At 39.5% G+C, this 16,991-nt stretch overlaps 1 protein-coding gene across 1 annotated transcript; it reads left to right on the top strand.

The window, feature by feature from the left end:
- Positions 1-487: 487 nt before the first annotated feature.
- LOC114040431 (ankyrin repeat domain-containing protein 40-like) lies at positions 488-14,960 on the top strand (the record flags this gene model as incomplete). The annotated part of the gene is made up of 5 exons (XM_027858544.1): positions 488-613; positions 2,355-2,503; positions 9,723-10,196; positions 11,383-11,564; positions 12,405-14,960. Coding segments are annotated over 5 exons (1,078 nt in total), but the record flags the coding sequence as incomplete, so codon positions are not given.
- Positions 14,961-16,991: the final 2,031 nt, after the last annotated feature.

Below are 16,991 nucleotides of genomic sequence, written 5' to 3'. Positions count from 1 at the left end.
ACATTTTTGTGAATACCAGTGGAACATATGTGTTGCCTGTCCAGGAGACTTAGCTCTCACTACATAACCAGGTCACCTTTTTCAGTCATATACTTCTCTTGTGATATCCTTTGCAACACCTTTCTTAAGCAGTATCTGATTGGTAATATGTTGCCACTTGCTTATCCACTGTGCCCTCCATTGCCTCTTGGGAAACCCTTAATTTTAATTCTCCTAAGACAGGTATTCCGTGAGTTAAAATTATACAGCATTATTGTAAGAAAATTGATGCTTAAAAAAAAAAAAGGTGGCCTTTTGTTTCAGGGAGAAATTTGAGTGCACAACTTCTCAAAGGTCAGTCCAACCTCCTTTTTTTCAGTTCTGGGCCCACCTCATTGTCCATGCTCAAAGTATGTTCAGGTACTAAACAGAGGTTATACTTCCAACTTCATATCATAGGCTGGACAATAAACACTCCGTATCTACTGATAGTTTGAACACTTTTAAGCGATTACCGATCTCATTTAGGAGGCCCTGCAGTGTTAAGTTTTGATGCCGTCCTACAGTGTCACCTACAAACAAGAAGACTTTACTGTCTCTACTGCATATCCTTTGACAATGGCAAACGCTTTTGGTAAGCATACTTCTCCCTCTTTTGTGCCTTGTTATCAGTGATCAGTGAGTCTAAGGTTAAAGTTAACTCTTTAAAAGTTAAAGTTAACTGTTGCTTCCTCTTTTAAAGAATCTTGTATGAGGTTGACACATTCATGAAAAACACCTTGTTGGAGGAGAGTTTTTAGGGTGGCAGTTTGCTCTACCAAATCAAGTACTTGTTTATAATCAACACAATAAGCACAGCCGCATCTTATATCTATTCCCCTTTCAGCCAATTTTGTGACTGTGAAAAGGTGGTCAGCTATAGAAAATCATTTGTGAATGCCTACCTGTTTACTTCTCATGCATTCATCATTGTCACCCTGGATGCAAACATAGGTTATTCTTGTAAAATTTTTTGTAGAAATGTAGGTGTATGGTTCACCTAGTTTTTAATTAAAAACCTAGTTTTTAATATTTTCTTGCTCACCTTTTTAAATTTTAACGTTTTTTTTTTTTCCCAAGGCTTTGGCATTCTCCATCCTTTCATGTATGTTAAGAATTGTACCTTCAATGCCTTCACAATTATTTTGCCTCTACCACAGAGCTTCTCTGTGTATTCTTGGTCTAGTACAGTTGCTCTTCTTTTCTTTCTTTTCTTTAGTGCCATTACTATGTTCTCATGCACCTCTACATTCCTCATTAGGGTCTGTCATTTTAAAGCCCAAATGTGGTGATTGTCATGACTTTATTATTCTAATAAAAATCTTTAAAGATCACCTGGCATAGCTGCATTTTTTAGTTAGTTTAACAGCTTTAAAGATCTTTTCAATTTTTTTTTTATGTCTGTGGTCCTTCAGGTTTCATTCTTAAATTCCCTGGTAATGATTTTGAACCAAGCTTTTGGTAAAATTTTTCCCCACTTCCTGCCCCTTGCTTCTCACTGTTTTATGAGGCTATATAGCTCCTAACTTCCCATCCTTCTCCATAAGATTTAACAAATGAGTTATCCTAAACTGGTGTTGTCCTTGGCCAGCATGTCTCTTTGCTTGTCAAAGAGATCATATGTTGACTGATAAGGCAGTTTATAGGGTCTTTTCATCTGTTTATTGTGACAGTTGGTTTGAAATGGTTAAAGTTCTTTAGAAAATGGTAATGATCTGTGTCAACAATGTCTAGTCTCTTAGCCATTCCACATTTTTCAGCTTTAATAGCTTATTAGGTTGAAGTTGACTCATATGTATGCCTTATTTTTGTTTTTATGGGTTTGGTATTGATTTTGATCTTGGCTTTAATAAGTATTATGGTCTGACAGTATACAAGGAGCTGATAAAACATATTGGTGACAAGTCATTTCCTATCATTATAACCAGATTCATTTTTTATGGTATTACATATTCCCTTTATTCAACACCTTTCAATTTTCTTATCTTAAAAAAAATCACTGAACATTGGCGTGAGGCTTCTGTATATTCTAAAAGCCTTTGACTCTGCTTTTTTGCACTAGAACTATGTTATCTAACATATTTTCACTATCCTTCCTAATTTTTACTTTAGCATCAAAGGCACTGAGTTTTAGATATATATTGATTTAATCTGCAGGGTTTTCTTGAGTTTTTAATAGAATTTCTTTCCTTCTTAATTTAGAGTTTTAGGCTCTTGGTGTTAGCAATGGTTTCCCATAGTTAAATTTATTATGTAAGCAGTTTGTAAAAAATAATTTTAAAATTCAAATTCTTCCTTCCAACTTCTTTTAAATCACTGTTGTTTCCACTGTTTAGGACCTGTTTGCACTGGGCATGCAAACGAAATCATGGCCAGGTGGTCTCTTACCTGTTAAACTCAGGAGCTGACAGAGAGATTCTTACCACAAAAGGCGAAATGCCAGTCCAATTGACATCAAGAAAAGATATCAGGAAGATTATGGGAGGTAAGTCTGGACCAATGAGCAACTTCTGATTATGTCCAACTAACATTTATGTCTCATGATCATGTTTTCTGCACTGTTGGTTATGTTAAATAATCTTCACAAACATTTATTAGTTGCTTACTGTGTACAGAGTATTATACGCTATGCTGGGGAAGGTATAAAGTATGGATGAGACACATTTTCTGCCATTTATACTGTAGTAGAGGGGTAAGATGCAAATACAGATAATTATTATATGCAATATTACATAATAAGGGCATTAATGCAGAGTGTTACATAAGATCCAAGATTGCAAGTTGTTACTAATGGCAGATGAGGGCAAGCTTTTTTCGTAGAAGAGGTAGCATTTGAATTAGGATTTAAGGGATGGGTAGGAATTTAGCAGGAAACAGGGAAAGAGAGGGCATTGTAAGCAAGAGAAAGAGTATGAGCAAAGACATGGAGGTTGGATTATGCACAACATGTTCAGGAAGCAGAGAGTAGTCCAGTTTGGCTTCATAGAGAGAAAAATGAGGGCAAAGAGATAGGTGGTTCCATATTGAGAAGGGCCTTGAATGCCAGGCAAAGGGGAGTTATGAAGATTTTTTTTCTTTAAGCATTATGTGGTTAAGGGGACATGACTAAATTTATCTACAAGAAAAATCGTTCTGCCAGTGGTATTAATTATTTTACTTCCAAAAGGAGACAGGAAAAACTGTTAGAAGGCTGTTGGAATAGTCCATGCAGATGGTAATAAGGGTCTGTCCTAGAATGATTGCAGTTGGAAAAAGAGATGAATGTGAGCACTGGTGCAGAGGTGAAATTGACAGGACTTGATTGGATGTGAAGAGAAGGAAAAAAGAAAATTAAAAGATAACTCAAGGTTCTGAACATGAGAGACAGAATAAATGGTAATGTCTATAGGTAGAAATAATGAAGTCAAAAGGGGACCAAGTTTAAGAGGAAAGATAATAAGCATAGTTTTGGACATATTGAATTTGAGAGTCTGGTGGAACATTCAGGTAGAAGGAGGGTAGAGCCAAAATGGCAGAGTAGCATGAAGCAATGCTCTGAGCTCTGCCCACCAAAAAATACTCCAGATAGATCTAGAAAATGCACCAGACTGAACCTTGATGGTGAAATCCAGAAGTCACAGTCGTTTGTCCAACCCAGGTTAACATTAAGAGATAGAAAGGTTTATGGACATTGGGAAGAGAGTCAGGCTAGGAACACACTGAGCTCGAAGCATTCTTGCCCAGTGTGATGCTGGGTGAAGTTAAGAGTAGGTCCCAGACTCATAGCATGACACTACCAGTTCCATAGTGGGCACCATGACCAGGACAGGTGCCAACCTAGTTCCAGGTCACAGATAAAAAGCAGACTGAGAAGGGACCTATACCTTAGTAGTCCCTGATAGGGAAGCCCTGGGAGGCTCTGGGTAGTGTACCAAGAAAGGAGGAAAGTTCAGAAACAAGGAGCAGTGTGGCTCAAACCCTGAATGGGGTCTCAGTTCCAACATTTTGCCCAGCCTGAAGAGAAATAACCAGGGCAAGATTGATATCCCAGACCAAAAGAAAGCCTTCTGTGAACCAGCAGAGCTTTCCAGCTAACTGATAGGGCCAAGTCCAGGAGCAGTCTCCTGTTGCTCAGACCCAGACATAGGTTAGGACCTTGCAGAGCTCAGAGCAGAAGGGCAGCAATCAGACTTTGACCTAGATCAAACCACTTTGGGAACACTCAAAGCTTTCAGGTACCCAGCCTGTCCTTGAGATTCTAGAATAACACATCACTCACCATCCCAAGAAAGCAGGCAACAGGACCAGCCCAGACCTTCTCTCCAGAAGCATGGTAGAACCCTAATATCAAGTCTGAAGTCAGGATGTAGGTTGGAAGAATGAGGGGAAAAAAATCTTACCACAAAGAGCTGTTATGGTGGCAGAGAAACTCAAGACAAAAATGCAGAAGAATAGAATGATTCCAAAACATTTAGAAGCAAAGTTTCAGAGGAAAACACAGCTTGGGCACATAGTCAGCTAGAGGAAATGAAGCAAGAGTTTTTAAAATAATTTTTAAAAAAAAGTTTTTATAAATGAAATAAAGGGCTTGAGGAAAGAAGTGGGAAAGAATTGAGAACTGTGAAAGAAAGAGTTAGACAAGGAATTAGCAGCTTGAAACAAGCCATACAAAACCTTGCCCAAACAGCAAAATCCCTGAAAATCAGAATGGACCAAACAGAAGCTAATGACTTGATGAGACAACAAGAAATATTAAAACAAAGTCAAAAGACTAGAAAAAAATGGAAGAAAATATAAGGTATCTCATAGCAAAAACAACTCACCTGGAAATCAGATTGAGGAGAAAAAAATAAGAATCATCAGACTATCTGAATGTCTTAACCAAAGCAAGAGCCTAGACATCCTGTATCAAGAAATCTTAGAAAAATGCCCAAATCTCTTAGAACCAGAGGGCAAAGTAAAAATAGAAAGAATCCACTTGCCACTGTGTGGGGGGGGGGGGGGAAACTCCTGGGAACATCAAAGCCAAAATCCAGAATTTCCACGTCAAAGGAACAAGCAGCCAGAAAGAAAGAATTCAGATACTGAGGAGCCATAGTCAGGATCAAACATGATTTAGCAGCCACCACTTTAAAGGAGTGGAGGACTTGGAATGTGATATTCCAGAAGGCAAATAATATTTGGATACACCCAAGAACAACTTACCCAGCAAACTGAGTTTAATGTTATAGGGGCTAGGGAGGTGAGGAATGGATCTGTAGTGAAATAGAGGACTTCAAAGCATTCCTGATGAAAAGACCAGGTCAGTGTAAAAACTCTGAATAAAGAGAAACATAAAAAGGTCAACATGAATGGTGATAAAAGACTAAACAAGGATAAACAGCTTACATTCAAAAATGGGAACGTGATAGATGTGTCCTCTCTGAACCCTGTCATCATCAGGGGTCATAGAGGGAGTACAATTAGACAAGACCTGGGAGTTAAGATCTTGATGATCTTAAGAAAAGAATATAATAAGAGGGGGAAAGTAGTACATTGAGGGTGAGGAGAAGAAAAGGGAAGGTTAGGGTGAATTCTCTTACATAATCGGGGTATGAAAGTAGCCATCTATACAAACGGGAAGGGAATAGGAATAGCTACCATTGGAACCTCACTTTTCATCTGAACAGGTCAAAAGAAAGAAGAAAACACACACACACACACACAGTCACACACACTCACACCTGTCAATATTCAGTAACTCAACAGAAATAGAGAAAGGAAGAGGGGAAACTAGAAGAAGGGTAGATCAAGGGAGGGATTAAGTCTAAGTAAAACAAATTCTAAGAATATATAAAAATATAGCTCTTTTTGAGGTGGCATAGAATGGGAATCTGAGGGGATGGTGTAAATTAGGGAATGGGTGAAACAAGATATAATATATGAATATGAAGGAATATTATTGTGCTGAGCTCTTATCAGTGTAATAACCATCCAGGATTCAAGAAGACTAATAAAGAAACATGCTGTCTACCTCTGGAAAGAGAGGTGAAGGACTCAGAATGCAGAGTAAGACAACTTTTTTTTGGACATGACCAATGTGGAACTTGCTTTGATGCGCTACACATGTGTGTGATGGGTCTTGTTTTTCTTGTGTTCATAGTTGGGGGAGAGGGGCAGAGTGAGTGGGAGAGTGAGAAGGTGGAGCTGCAGAATAACTTAGAATTATAAACACACAAGAGTGAAGAAAAACATAAAAAAGTAAACATTAATGAATAAAGGAATAAACAAAGATAAACTATGTACATTCAAATATGGGGAGATGATACGTTTCCCCTCTTATCCCTATCATCAGAGGTCATAGAGGGTCTCATTAGACAAGGCCTTAAAGTGGTTCTGTGATGTCTTGATGGTCTTAAGAGAAGACTGGAAAGAGAGAAGAGGAGTCTACTAGTAAGTGAGAGAAAATTATCTCATGTACAAGGAGAGGGCGCAAGAGAGCAGCTGACACTGAAAACATCACTTCTCATCTGAACTGGTCAAAGGAGGGAACAGTACACACACACACACACACACACACAGAGACAGTGTTAGGTACAGAGGTACATTTCATTTAACAGGGATATAGAGAAAAGGGGGGGGAGGGCAACTTAGAGGATTAAGGGAGGGATTCGTCCTAAGCAAAGCAGACTTTAAGGATGTAAAAATATATAGCCCCTTTTGAGGTAGCAAAGAATGAGAATCTGAGGGGGTGCTCATAATTTGGGAATGGCTAAAAAAATTATAGTATATAGATATGATAGAATAATATTGTGCTATGTTGTTCATCTTTTCACTTTTGAAGAGGACTAGTGACATCATGGGAATATTATCTTGACTTGCATGTGAATTGGATTTAAGTGAGGCAGAGTTGTGCAAAGTCTCACTTTTTCTTCCTGAGTCATTGAAGTCCAGAGGCAAGACAAAAGTCAGGATGACTGGAGATGGCTCAGGATGCAGTGGATGACCTTGGCATCTTCAATGTTTGACCAAGCTATATACCAAGTTAATAGTATAAGTATTATTAGAAGAAATGACGAAAAGGATGGATTCCAGGAAACCTGAGAAGGTTTACATGAACTAATACAGAGTGAAATTAGCAGAGTCAGGAGAACAATTTATATAGTAACAGCAACATTATAAAGATAGTTTTGAAAGACTTAAGACCTTTGATCAGTGGAATGACAGGACCAGTGATAAAGCATACCACTTATCATCTGACAGAGAGGTGGTGGATTTAAGCTGAGAATGAGACATATTTTTGGATATGACCAAAATGGACATCTGTTTTACTTGACTATTCACATTTGTTTACAAGGGGTTTGGTTTGTTTTTTCCAATGGAGGAGGGAGGTGAGAGGGAGAAAAAAATAAATTGCTAATTGAAAGTATTTAAAAGAAAATCAAATCAGAAAGAGGTCAAGAAGGATGAGGACTGGAAAAGGGATATTGGATTTAGCAATAAAGAGATCATTGGTAACCTGGGAGAGCACAATTTCAGTCAAGTGGTAGAGGTGGAAGTCAGATTGAAAGAGGAGGTGAGAAAGTAGAGACAACAGAGAATGTGATAGCTTTTTTTAGGAGTTTTGCTTTGAAAGGAGGGACAGAAATAGGATGTTACCGGAGAGGATGATTGTATCAATTTAAGGTTCTTTAAGGATGGGAGAGAAATGGACATATTTATAGGAAGCAGGGGAAAAAGCCAGTGGTATATGAAGAGGTTAAAATTAAGGAGAGAGAAGAGATAGAAGGAGGGAACAAGAGGAGAATAGGATCTGGGGCACAAGTGGAGAGGTAGGTATTGGCAAGGAAAGGAACTACTTTATCTTCTCTGGCCAGAACAAAGAGGAGAGAATGAGGAATAATGTTGAGGAGATTTGAAGTATGAAATTTGAGTGAAAAGGAGGTTCATGGTGAATGGCCTTAATGGATTGTGAGGTGAAGCCCGTTACTGAGAGGTAATTGAGAGGACTGGAGAAGGGAACAATTGGACTGTCAGGTAAGGAAGAGTGAAGGGATTGTCATGCAGAGGTGAGGTACCAGTTGAGACTGGAAAACAAAGTTCTAGTGACTTTAGTCACTATCTGTGTAACTGCCTTTGGCAGAATTCTGTAGCTTTGGAGAAGGAGCAGACAGGGGAGGGGTGGGAATAATCATGGTGGAAGTACAGAATGGGAAGAGTAGCAATCAGATGGGACAAGAACTCAAAACTGGAAAATAGCATACATTTAAACTGGTTAACTAAAGAGTCAAGATTTTAAAGAGAAGAAAGTTGAAGCTTAGGTAGGCAGGTCAGTAGGGGAGTTTAGATGTGGCTGTGAAGGCAGAGAATAGTCTTCTGCCCAAATGTAATAGCTAAAGTCATGGAAGAGAATAAGATTGTTAAGTGTGAAAGAAGAGAAAAGGGTTGAGGACAGACTCTTGAGATGTACCTGTGTTACAGGTATGAAAAGAAGATGAACAAGTGAAGAGTACAGAGGAGGAGCACTCTGATAGGGATAGGTTGAAAGAAAACCAAGTGTAGTTTCTCTGAAACCAAGGGGGAAGGGAAAGTGTGTACAGGAGGAGGTAATGGTCAGTTGTGTCAAAAGTTTCTGAAGTAATGGAGGTTGAGGACTGAAGAAGAATCACTGAATTTGATAATTAAAGGTAGAAAGCATTTTCGATACAGTGTGGAGGTGGAAAGCCATAGTACAAGCAGTTAAAGAGAGAGTGGATAAGAAAATAAAGAGATGTTCATTGCAGACAACTTTTAAAAGGGTTTGGCAGTAAAGGGGAGCAAAGAGATAAGATGGTAATTGAAAGAAGTCAAAGGAAGAATTTTTTTTAGAATTGGGAAGATCTCAGTAAGTGTAATCAAATGAGGAATCAGTGAAAAGAGAAAGAAATTGAAGATTTAGGATGGATGGAAAGGAATAGAATCCATAAAGATTCGGCAGTAGAACAGATGACAAGACCTAAAGGTCCTTAGTGTACACCCAGGTCAGATGATGTGCCCAAGGTCTAGAGAGCATAATGGCAGGATAGATGGTAAGGCCTGGTGGTCCTTCATCTCACTGGAGGACTCATTAGTGACTCCCAGCTCATCCAAAAAACAGCTGTGTTCCTCTTCGCCCCTCAGCTGCCACATGAGCTCTGGGCAGCCATAGTTGGGGAGGAGGTAAAGGGAAAGCAGTGGGACTGGGCACTCTCCCCTCCCCCACTGTGATTCTTCTTGCCAGTCTGGCCTCCGTGGGGTCTTGTTAGATCAGGATTCACTGGGATATTAAGAGCTCAAAGGGCTTAGTTCTGCTGATGAGTAGAGATAATTTTTCTGTGACCAGTGGGAAGGATAGAAGTGTGAATAATGATGCTAAGAAGTTCTGAGGAATGTGAAACTAAGGATCTCATGCCAGATGGACTCAGTCTTCTCAGTGAAGTAGGAGGCTAGGTCATCTGTTGTAACTGTTGAGGAATGGTTTGGGGTAAGATCTCAGGAAAGAAAAGATTTGAAACAGATACTGTGGGGAATAAGGTAGGGAGTTGATAAGGGCAGGAGTAGGATTGTTGAGCCCCACTAAAATTCCACATTCATAGTTTAATTTCATGATTCACACTCAGCAAACTCAATATGGGGTGAAAATTCTTCTAACATTAGTAATTAATCACTGGCCTAAGTATTTGTCATGTACCTATCTGTGCTCCCCTAACAGTTTTTCTCCTTTTTAGTGGAAGATGAGGATGACCTTCCAGAGCTGAAGAAAGATGCAGAACTGCCCTTTGTTCCCAGTTATTTGGCTAACCCACCCTTCCCTTTTACATATACCACCACACCGGATGGTTCAGCTCTACTGCAAAATGGGAGATCCTCCACACCTCCTGCATCACCTCCGTCTGATCACTCACTTCCCGTGGTGCCACCTGGTGAAACATCCCGACTAGGGTCCTTTTCACATGACCATACGTCGTTGGCACTAGTCCAGAATGGGGATATGTCTGTCCCCTCTGCCATATATAGAAAACCAGAAAGCACAAAACCTGGTCCTGTTTGTCAACCACCTGTGAGTCACAATCGCTCCCTGTTCTCTCCTGTCACACCCAAGCCACCAGTGTCTCTGGATCAACAGAATGGGACTTTTACAGGACCAACACCAGCATTCCAGCCATTTTTCTTCACGGGAGCTTTTCCATTTAATATGCAAGGTAACATGTCAGCAGACAAACCTAGGCACAAGGTAGATAGTACAGGCTCTGTGTTTCATCTACTCCTTTGTGAAATACCGAGGTTGCTGGTAATGATGGTACAGGTGTACTCTGAGGGTACTACATAGCCATGAGAGAGGGAAAAAAAACCAAGTAAACAAATACAAATAGCTGTCTTGGGTTTTCATAAAAGTATACCCTATTTTGATAGGATGCAGAGGAGAGAAGACCACAGTCTCTAAGAAGAGCATTTAAAAACCAAGGATCTATATTTCTAGTTCTGTGCTATTAATCTGAGATGAGATTTTACGTAGCAAAATTACCTTTTTTTTAGTGACTCATCATTTTGAGGTTTGACACATTCTTGCTGATAGCTTCTGCATTCTTCTGCCTTCAGAAGTGTTTGATTTTATCTTTGTAACCAGCTAGCCCACTAGCCTTTTACCTACTTTCTCTCCTTTCTCTTCCTCCCACCCTTTTTGTAACCCAGTTCTTAAACCTGTTTCTAAGCTTTCATTGACCAATGCGACTCTCCAGCAGTGAAATCAGCCTCGTCCTAATATCTAAGACAAAAACTTAAATTTGTGCAGTGATAGTTGATACTTTTAGGGCATGCCATTTTATTCATCATGATACAGATTTGGCCATAGGAAAGCATGGAGACTCACCCAAGGTCCCAGAGCAGATCAGCTATTCAGTTCAATGAAGTACAACAAACATTTAAGTACTTATCATGTCCCCAGCAGAGAGGGGAATAAAAATGAAAATGTCCCTTCCCTCTAGGAGATTACATTCAAATGAAATTCTTTCCCCACTATTCTGAAATTCCTGAAGGCTAAGGCTTTATAAAAGGAAATTTTCAGAAAAGCAATTCACGTATGTGTTGTAATACCATAGGATAGTTGTTTTCTGCTACTTTAGTGAAAAGCTGATCAAAATTACTTCTATTAGGATCCATATTTTAGGGCATAAGTCACGACAAGTTAAAGCTAAGATTGGAAGTCAAAAATTTGTTTTCCATGATGGTGAGTTGTAACCCTAAAATGCATAGCCTCAAGAGCAGAACTTTGATCTGGGAAAGATCTGAAATTAAATGGGATAGACCAAAAAGAGAACATTTCAATGAGTTGGATTTCTTACTTAAAAGCGATTCATTTTGCATTTTAAAAAATTACCTTTTTTTTAGAGCTGGTACTCAAGGTGAGAATTCAGAATCCATCTCTTCGAGAAAATGACTTCATTGAGATTGAACTTGATCGACAAGAACTCACCTACCAGGAACTCCTCAGAGTGAGTTGCTGTGAACTGGGCATTAATCCAGAACAAGTGGAGAAGATCAGAAAGTTACCAAATACTCTGTTAAGAAAGGTAAGAACATGGGGCTGGCTATGAGTACTAGTTTTTTGCCTTATATTTTTGGAAGTCAGAATGCTGCATTAACATACCCCAGTTCCTGTTAGGCTTTGTTTGAAACCTGGATAGAGGAATACAGGGTAGAAAATGAGTACAGCTGTATTCCTCTAAATTCTTTTTCCTCTATCAAGCCTGGAGATAGAGTCTATCATTCCTGAAGACATGAAATAGAATGTTCTAGATTAGCTATTCACCTGAACCTGTCCTAATAGTCATTTGTTTTCAGCTACCCTCATAATGAAGTAGTCAGAATGCCGTCTTCTAATGTATCAAGGTTAAAATATATGAAGTATACTATATTAAGATCTGCACATAGCCACCAGAACTTTTGGTTGTCTGAATTTCCTACTTAGCAGGGAGCTCAGAGAGAGCTGATCTACTCACTGTGGTGATGTGGATGGAGTGAGACTTGGAATCAGCAAAACCTGAGTTTGAATCCCATGTCAGACACTTACTAGCTGTGTGACCCTGGACAAATTAAATTCAACTCTCTGAGCCTCAGTTCTCTCCTGAAAAATGAGGATGATGACAGGATTGCTGTGAGGATCCAATGATAAACATATCCAAAGTGTTTTGCAAACCTTAAAACATTCTATAGATATTATTATTAATGAATACATATATGTAACCCTGACTGCTCCCTCAGTTGGCCTGTGTGCTTCTTTTCACCTTGACCACTGCCACTATTTCTGGGATTTAGCAAGTGCCAAGGTATGGGTGTCATGCAGGACATTGTACATACATATGGAAGCAAAAGGATCCTCCATTATTCATTGCTACTAATTTTTATTTTAGGACAAAGATGTTGCCCGGCTTCAAGATTTCCAAGAGCTGGAACTGGTTCTAATGATAAATGAAAATAACTTTCTGTTCAGAAATGCTGCATCAACACTGACTGAAAGGCCTTGCTATAATAGGAGAGCTTCAAAACTGACTTATTAACAGCATCAGGGATCCTTACCACTGAGTATTGGGATGGCACATGTCAGTTCCTGTCCAAGGACAAACCATTGATCTAAAAATCAAGGCTAATGCCCTAGAATTCTGCTGTTACCTGAGAGGGCCATGGGTACCACAGCTTAGTGCATACTAACACAGTTCTGCCCTATAGCTGTCAACGATGATTGCAGAGCAGATTAATTAACCTGTTCTGACCAAACAGAAACCCCCAACCCACAAGCAGTGGTGCTGCTCTTCCTTGTCTCTTGGTGCACAAACTCCTTGCTTAAAGCTTCGAATCCCTGAAAAGTTGCCCAGAGAGACAAAAGCTAAAGGTTTCTTTATACAATATGTTTTATCTGCCAAATGAAAGAACCCCCTGGCAAAAGGGCAGAGGGTGGAGCCTGTTCTTAAACCAAACTCTTAAACACTACCTTGACAAGAAATACTCTTTTCCTGGTGGTGATTGTACACAGCTCCCATTTAGTATAAGCTAAATGGAGTGGGGAATAGCTTCAAAACTATGTCTAAGGACATTTTCAAAGCTTCAGTATGTTGGTGGCAAATACAGGTACCAGACAGATGAATTTATGTGACTTGCAGCTATAAGGTAATGTATTCATAAATGTTACTCAGGTTAAAGGTATTTAAGGCTATAGTAACATACCCTAGTTGTAAATATGCTGTCGACCAAAATAGCTTCCCTCCTGTTTTCCTTTGTAAAAACCCATTCATGACTGCTTATCTGTTCACAGTATGAAAATCATTGCCTAGAAAATAGGTATCTCTGCATTAACTTCTTAGTGGTCACTAGAGGTCTCTCTAATGCTTCCTAAAAGAGTAACCAGATTTCTTACTCCTTGAAGCAATTACTGTCATCAACATGCTTAATTTCAACATGTAAAGAGCCCAAATGCTGCAGTCCCAGGGTCTCCACTTTCATTTTCCATTAGAATTGAAAAGCAATTTTAAGGTTGTTCTGTTGCTATTTTGAAGGCTATTGTGAAAAACATAGCAGAAAAGGGGTTAGCATCTTTATTTTTATATCAAAGATAAAGGTTATTTTAAAATTATTAGGATTTCTATGCAACTTGAAACTCTCTGTTGCTTTTGTAAGCAAATTATGTTGGGTCTTTGAGTTTTGTGTTTTTCTACTTAAAGCCAATTGTAAGCCTCACATGACTTTCTGGAATAAGTTAATTGAGAAAAACTGATTAAACTCTTGTACATGGCATAAGAATTTTTTAATGGATTAATTCAAGGTTCTTTTTTTCTTCCAGTGTCTTTAGTGCTAAAGAAAAGCTACTGTCTTGTTTAAACTAATAGCTTAACTTCCGAAATAAGAATTAGCACACTTAAACAAACAAGATGGTGGGGGACAGGAAGCCAGCTGTTGAGTGGCATCCCTGCTGTCTTAGGAAGCTTTTTTCCCCATAGTGCCTATAGTTTCCAAAGAAACTTAACTTCCTAACTGTGTTAACTTAATTTTATTGGAACACTACAATTTAGTGAGAATGTACAAAAGTTGTCAGTGGAATAGAATGTTGTCCTGAGGTAATGGCCTCCTGCTGCTACCTAAATGCTAAAGCTGGGTTGAGGTGTTCTTCAAGGCCAGCTTAATCCTGTGTCAATCTGTTTCACAACTTAATTCTTGTTCTACCAAATTACTGATTGTGACTTATCCTTGTACTAGGTGTTTGTATAGTAGAATGAAGGTTATTTATTACTTACCTACTTTCTCCCAAGTGGTTTAAGGTAGAGACCTCCCTTGTGCTTTAGCCAACTGGAAAGTGAATTTGCTCAAAAGTACTAACCGTTTTTTGTTTGCTTTGGAAAAATACTTAATATTGTACTGATATGATGAAGACCAGGCCTCTATCAGAGGACACAGACCTCACCTTGAACCTACTTGGAACAAAACTCTTCCAGCCACATGTGGTAATAGTTGGTGGCTGGATGTGTCTCTCCAGCATAGCAACAGGTAGACACAACCCTGAGTCATTCTCAGGCTTATTCTGTCTTCAGTCAACTCTGAAATTAAAATCAAAACAAAAGGACTTGGGGACCCAGAGGTGAATTGTTGGCCTGATGAAGAGTTGCCCTAAACTGATCTCCTTCCTAAAACTATGTCTGGTCAGTTGGTTGAAACTCACATTTAGCATCTGAATTATAAGGCACAGTTGCTGGTAGGTGAGTTTAATGTCTTAATCTATGCATTCAGAGAAATATTTTTATATGCTTTGTGTAATTTATAACAAGGATTTTTTTTAGCTTTGTTAACTGTGAATCTCCCCCAACTGCATAATTAAAGCATGTGTTCACACCGTGTATAAACATCTGAAGGTTTTTCTCTTCATGCATTGCTGACTATTTAAACATAACAAGTATTATTAAAATTAAATATTAACTGCCTGAAGTCTGGATTATTTCATTCCTGATTTTTATTAAAACAAATACAAAACCACATCTGTAAACTAGGAGAAAGTCTCAGGGAAAGTCTCGGGAGAAAGAATCTTTGGAATAATAGACATTTACCACTCCTGGACCTCCTGCTGCAGCCACATTGTCATTGTCACCCAGAGGTGGACATTTTGTTTAGTGTCCTTTCCACAGTCCATAGCAGAAGCCTTTATCTCCCCAGAGAAGTCAAGCATTCAAGATATAGAAGTCATTACTGAATGACCAAATTTTGTGTTAATCCCATTTAAATTACACAACAGAGACTGACTTGGGCTGTCAGCTTCTGTCATGGAACCAATAAGAGCAGAGTCCTTCAAGGACAGGAAAGGAGGAGCAAGCTGACATCTTCGGGTCTTTGACCAGGAAAGATGCAGAATTTATGTTGTTTTAAAGAAGCCAGAGCCTCAAAAAGTAGGCCTCATTCCAAATTGGCCTAATAAATCAGAATGCATCACTGAGACCTTTTCTTAGCACCAACTAGAGGCAGAATAATTTAGGCATGTGTGTTCTCATAGTTGTTTGATCATAAGGATAGAAGACTGCCCCATGCCCATAAAGATCTGAAAAGAAGCAGCCTGCCAAAAAAAATGTGATTAACCTTTTAACAAATGGTCCTGCAGCAGAGACTGACCCAGAGTATGTGGGAAAACTAGATCAAAGAAAGTATATATACCAGCTATAAACCCACTCAAGGCAAATTAAAGCAAACCCAGAAGCAAAGAAGTCATAACATACCGAAAAGAAAAGACATGATATAGGGAGATGACTCTCTCCACCCTCCCAACACTCCCAACTCCCTCCTCCCTCCAGAAAAAAAAGCAACCAAGCCTTAAATAACAAAGAAGAGAGATTTGTTTCATTTCACAAGCTTGGTACTTGAAGCGAACTTTGCCCAAAGAAATAAACCTGTTTTCATTCCCCTGTTTAAAGATTTAGGATTTACCATGGGAGCTTAGGTAGTACAGAGGGAGAAGAGAAGGAGGCTCAGGATAGAACCCTATGTGACACCTAAGGTTAGAGGACATGATCTGGAGGAGGGTCCAGCAAAAGAGACAGAGAAGGAATGGTCATATAAGTAGAAGGAGAACCAGAAAAGAGTGACATCCCAAAAACCAGAGGAAGAGGAGAGGAGAGGGGAGAAGAGAAGGGAATCTAGAGCCCCGTGGGACACTCATGGTTAGCAGGTATGACTTGCATGAAAATCTAGCAAAGGAGTCTGAGAAGGAAAGGTCAGATGGGTAGGGGGAGAACCAGGAGAGAGTGGGTTCCCAGAAACCTAGAGAAAAGAGTATGAAGGAAGAAGGAGTGACCAGCAGTGTCAAAGGCTGCAGAGAGGCCAAGGAGAATGAGGATCCGGAAAAGGCAATTGGATTTGGCAACTAGGAGCTCATTAGTGACTTTGGAAAGAGCAGTTTTGATGAAATGACAAGGTGGGAAGACAGATTGTGAGGGATAAAGACGAGAGTAAAAGGAAAGTAGCAGCACCATAGAGTAGATGACCTTTTCAAGGAGTTTAGTTAACAAAGGGCAGAACAGATAGTGGATAATAGTTGGCCAGGATGGAAGGATCAAGTGAGGGTTTTTCAGGATAGGGGAGACATGGGCATGTTTGTAGACAGTAGGAAATGAATCAGTAGACAAGGAGAGATTGAAAATAAGTGGAAGAATGGGGATGACAAGAGGGGCTGGCAGAGACGCAGTGAGATGGGACTGCTTGAACAGGGTTAACCTTGGTGAGGAGTAAGGCCACTTCATCATGTGAGACAAGGGTAAAGGAGGAGATAATGGCAAAAGGCACCTGAGTGATAGGAGGTGAGGATGAGGAGAGAAGAGGAAGCTCATGGCATATGGATTCAGTTTTTTTTCTGTAGAATATGAGGCAAGGATCTCGGCTGGCGGGGATGGGGGGGGGAGAGGAGAAGTTTTTCTTAACTTTAAGCTGAACTGTGCTCTTGCAATTTCCACTTGTAGCTCCAAGTTCTA

Source organism: Vombatus ursinus, unplaced genomic scaffold (assembly GCF_900497805.2).
Source record: "Vombatus ursinus unplaced genomic scaffold, bare-nosed wombat genome assembly UNPS02013136.1, whole genome shotgun sequence".
Classification (NCBI taxonomy): domain Eukaryota; kingdom Metazoa; phylum Chordata; class Mammalia; order Diprotodontia; family Vombatidae; genus Vombatus; species Vombatus ursinus.
The sequence above is the reverse complement of the archived record's forward strand: the minus strand, read 5'-3'. Positions and strand labels throughout refer to the sequence as shown.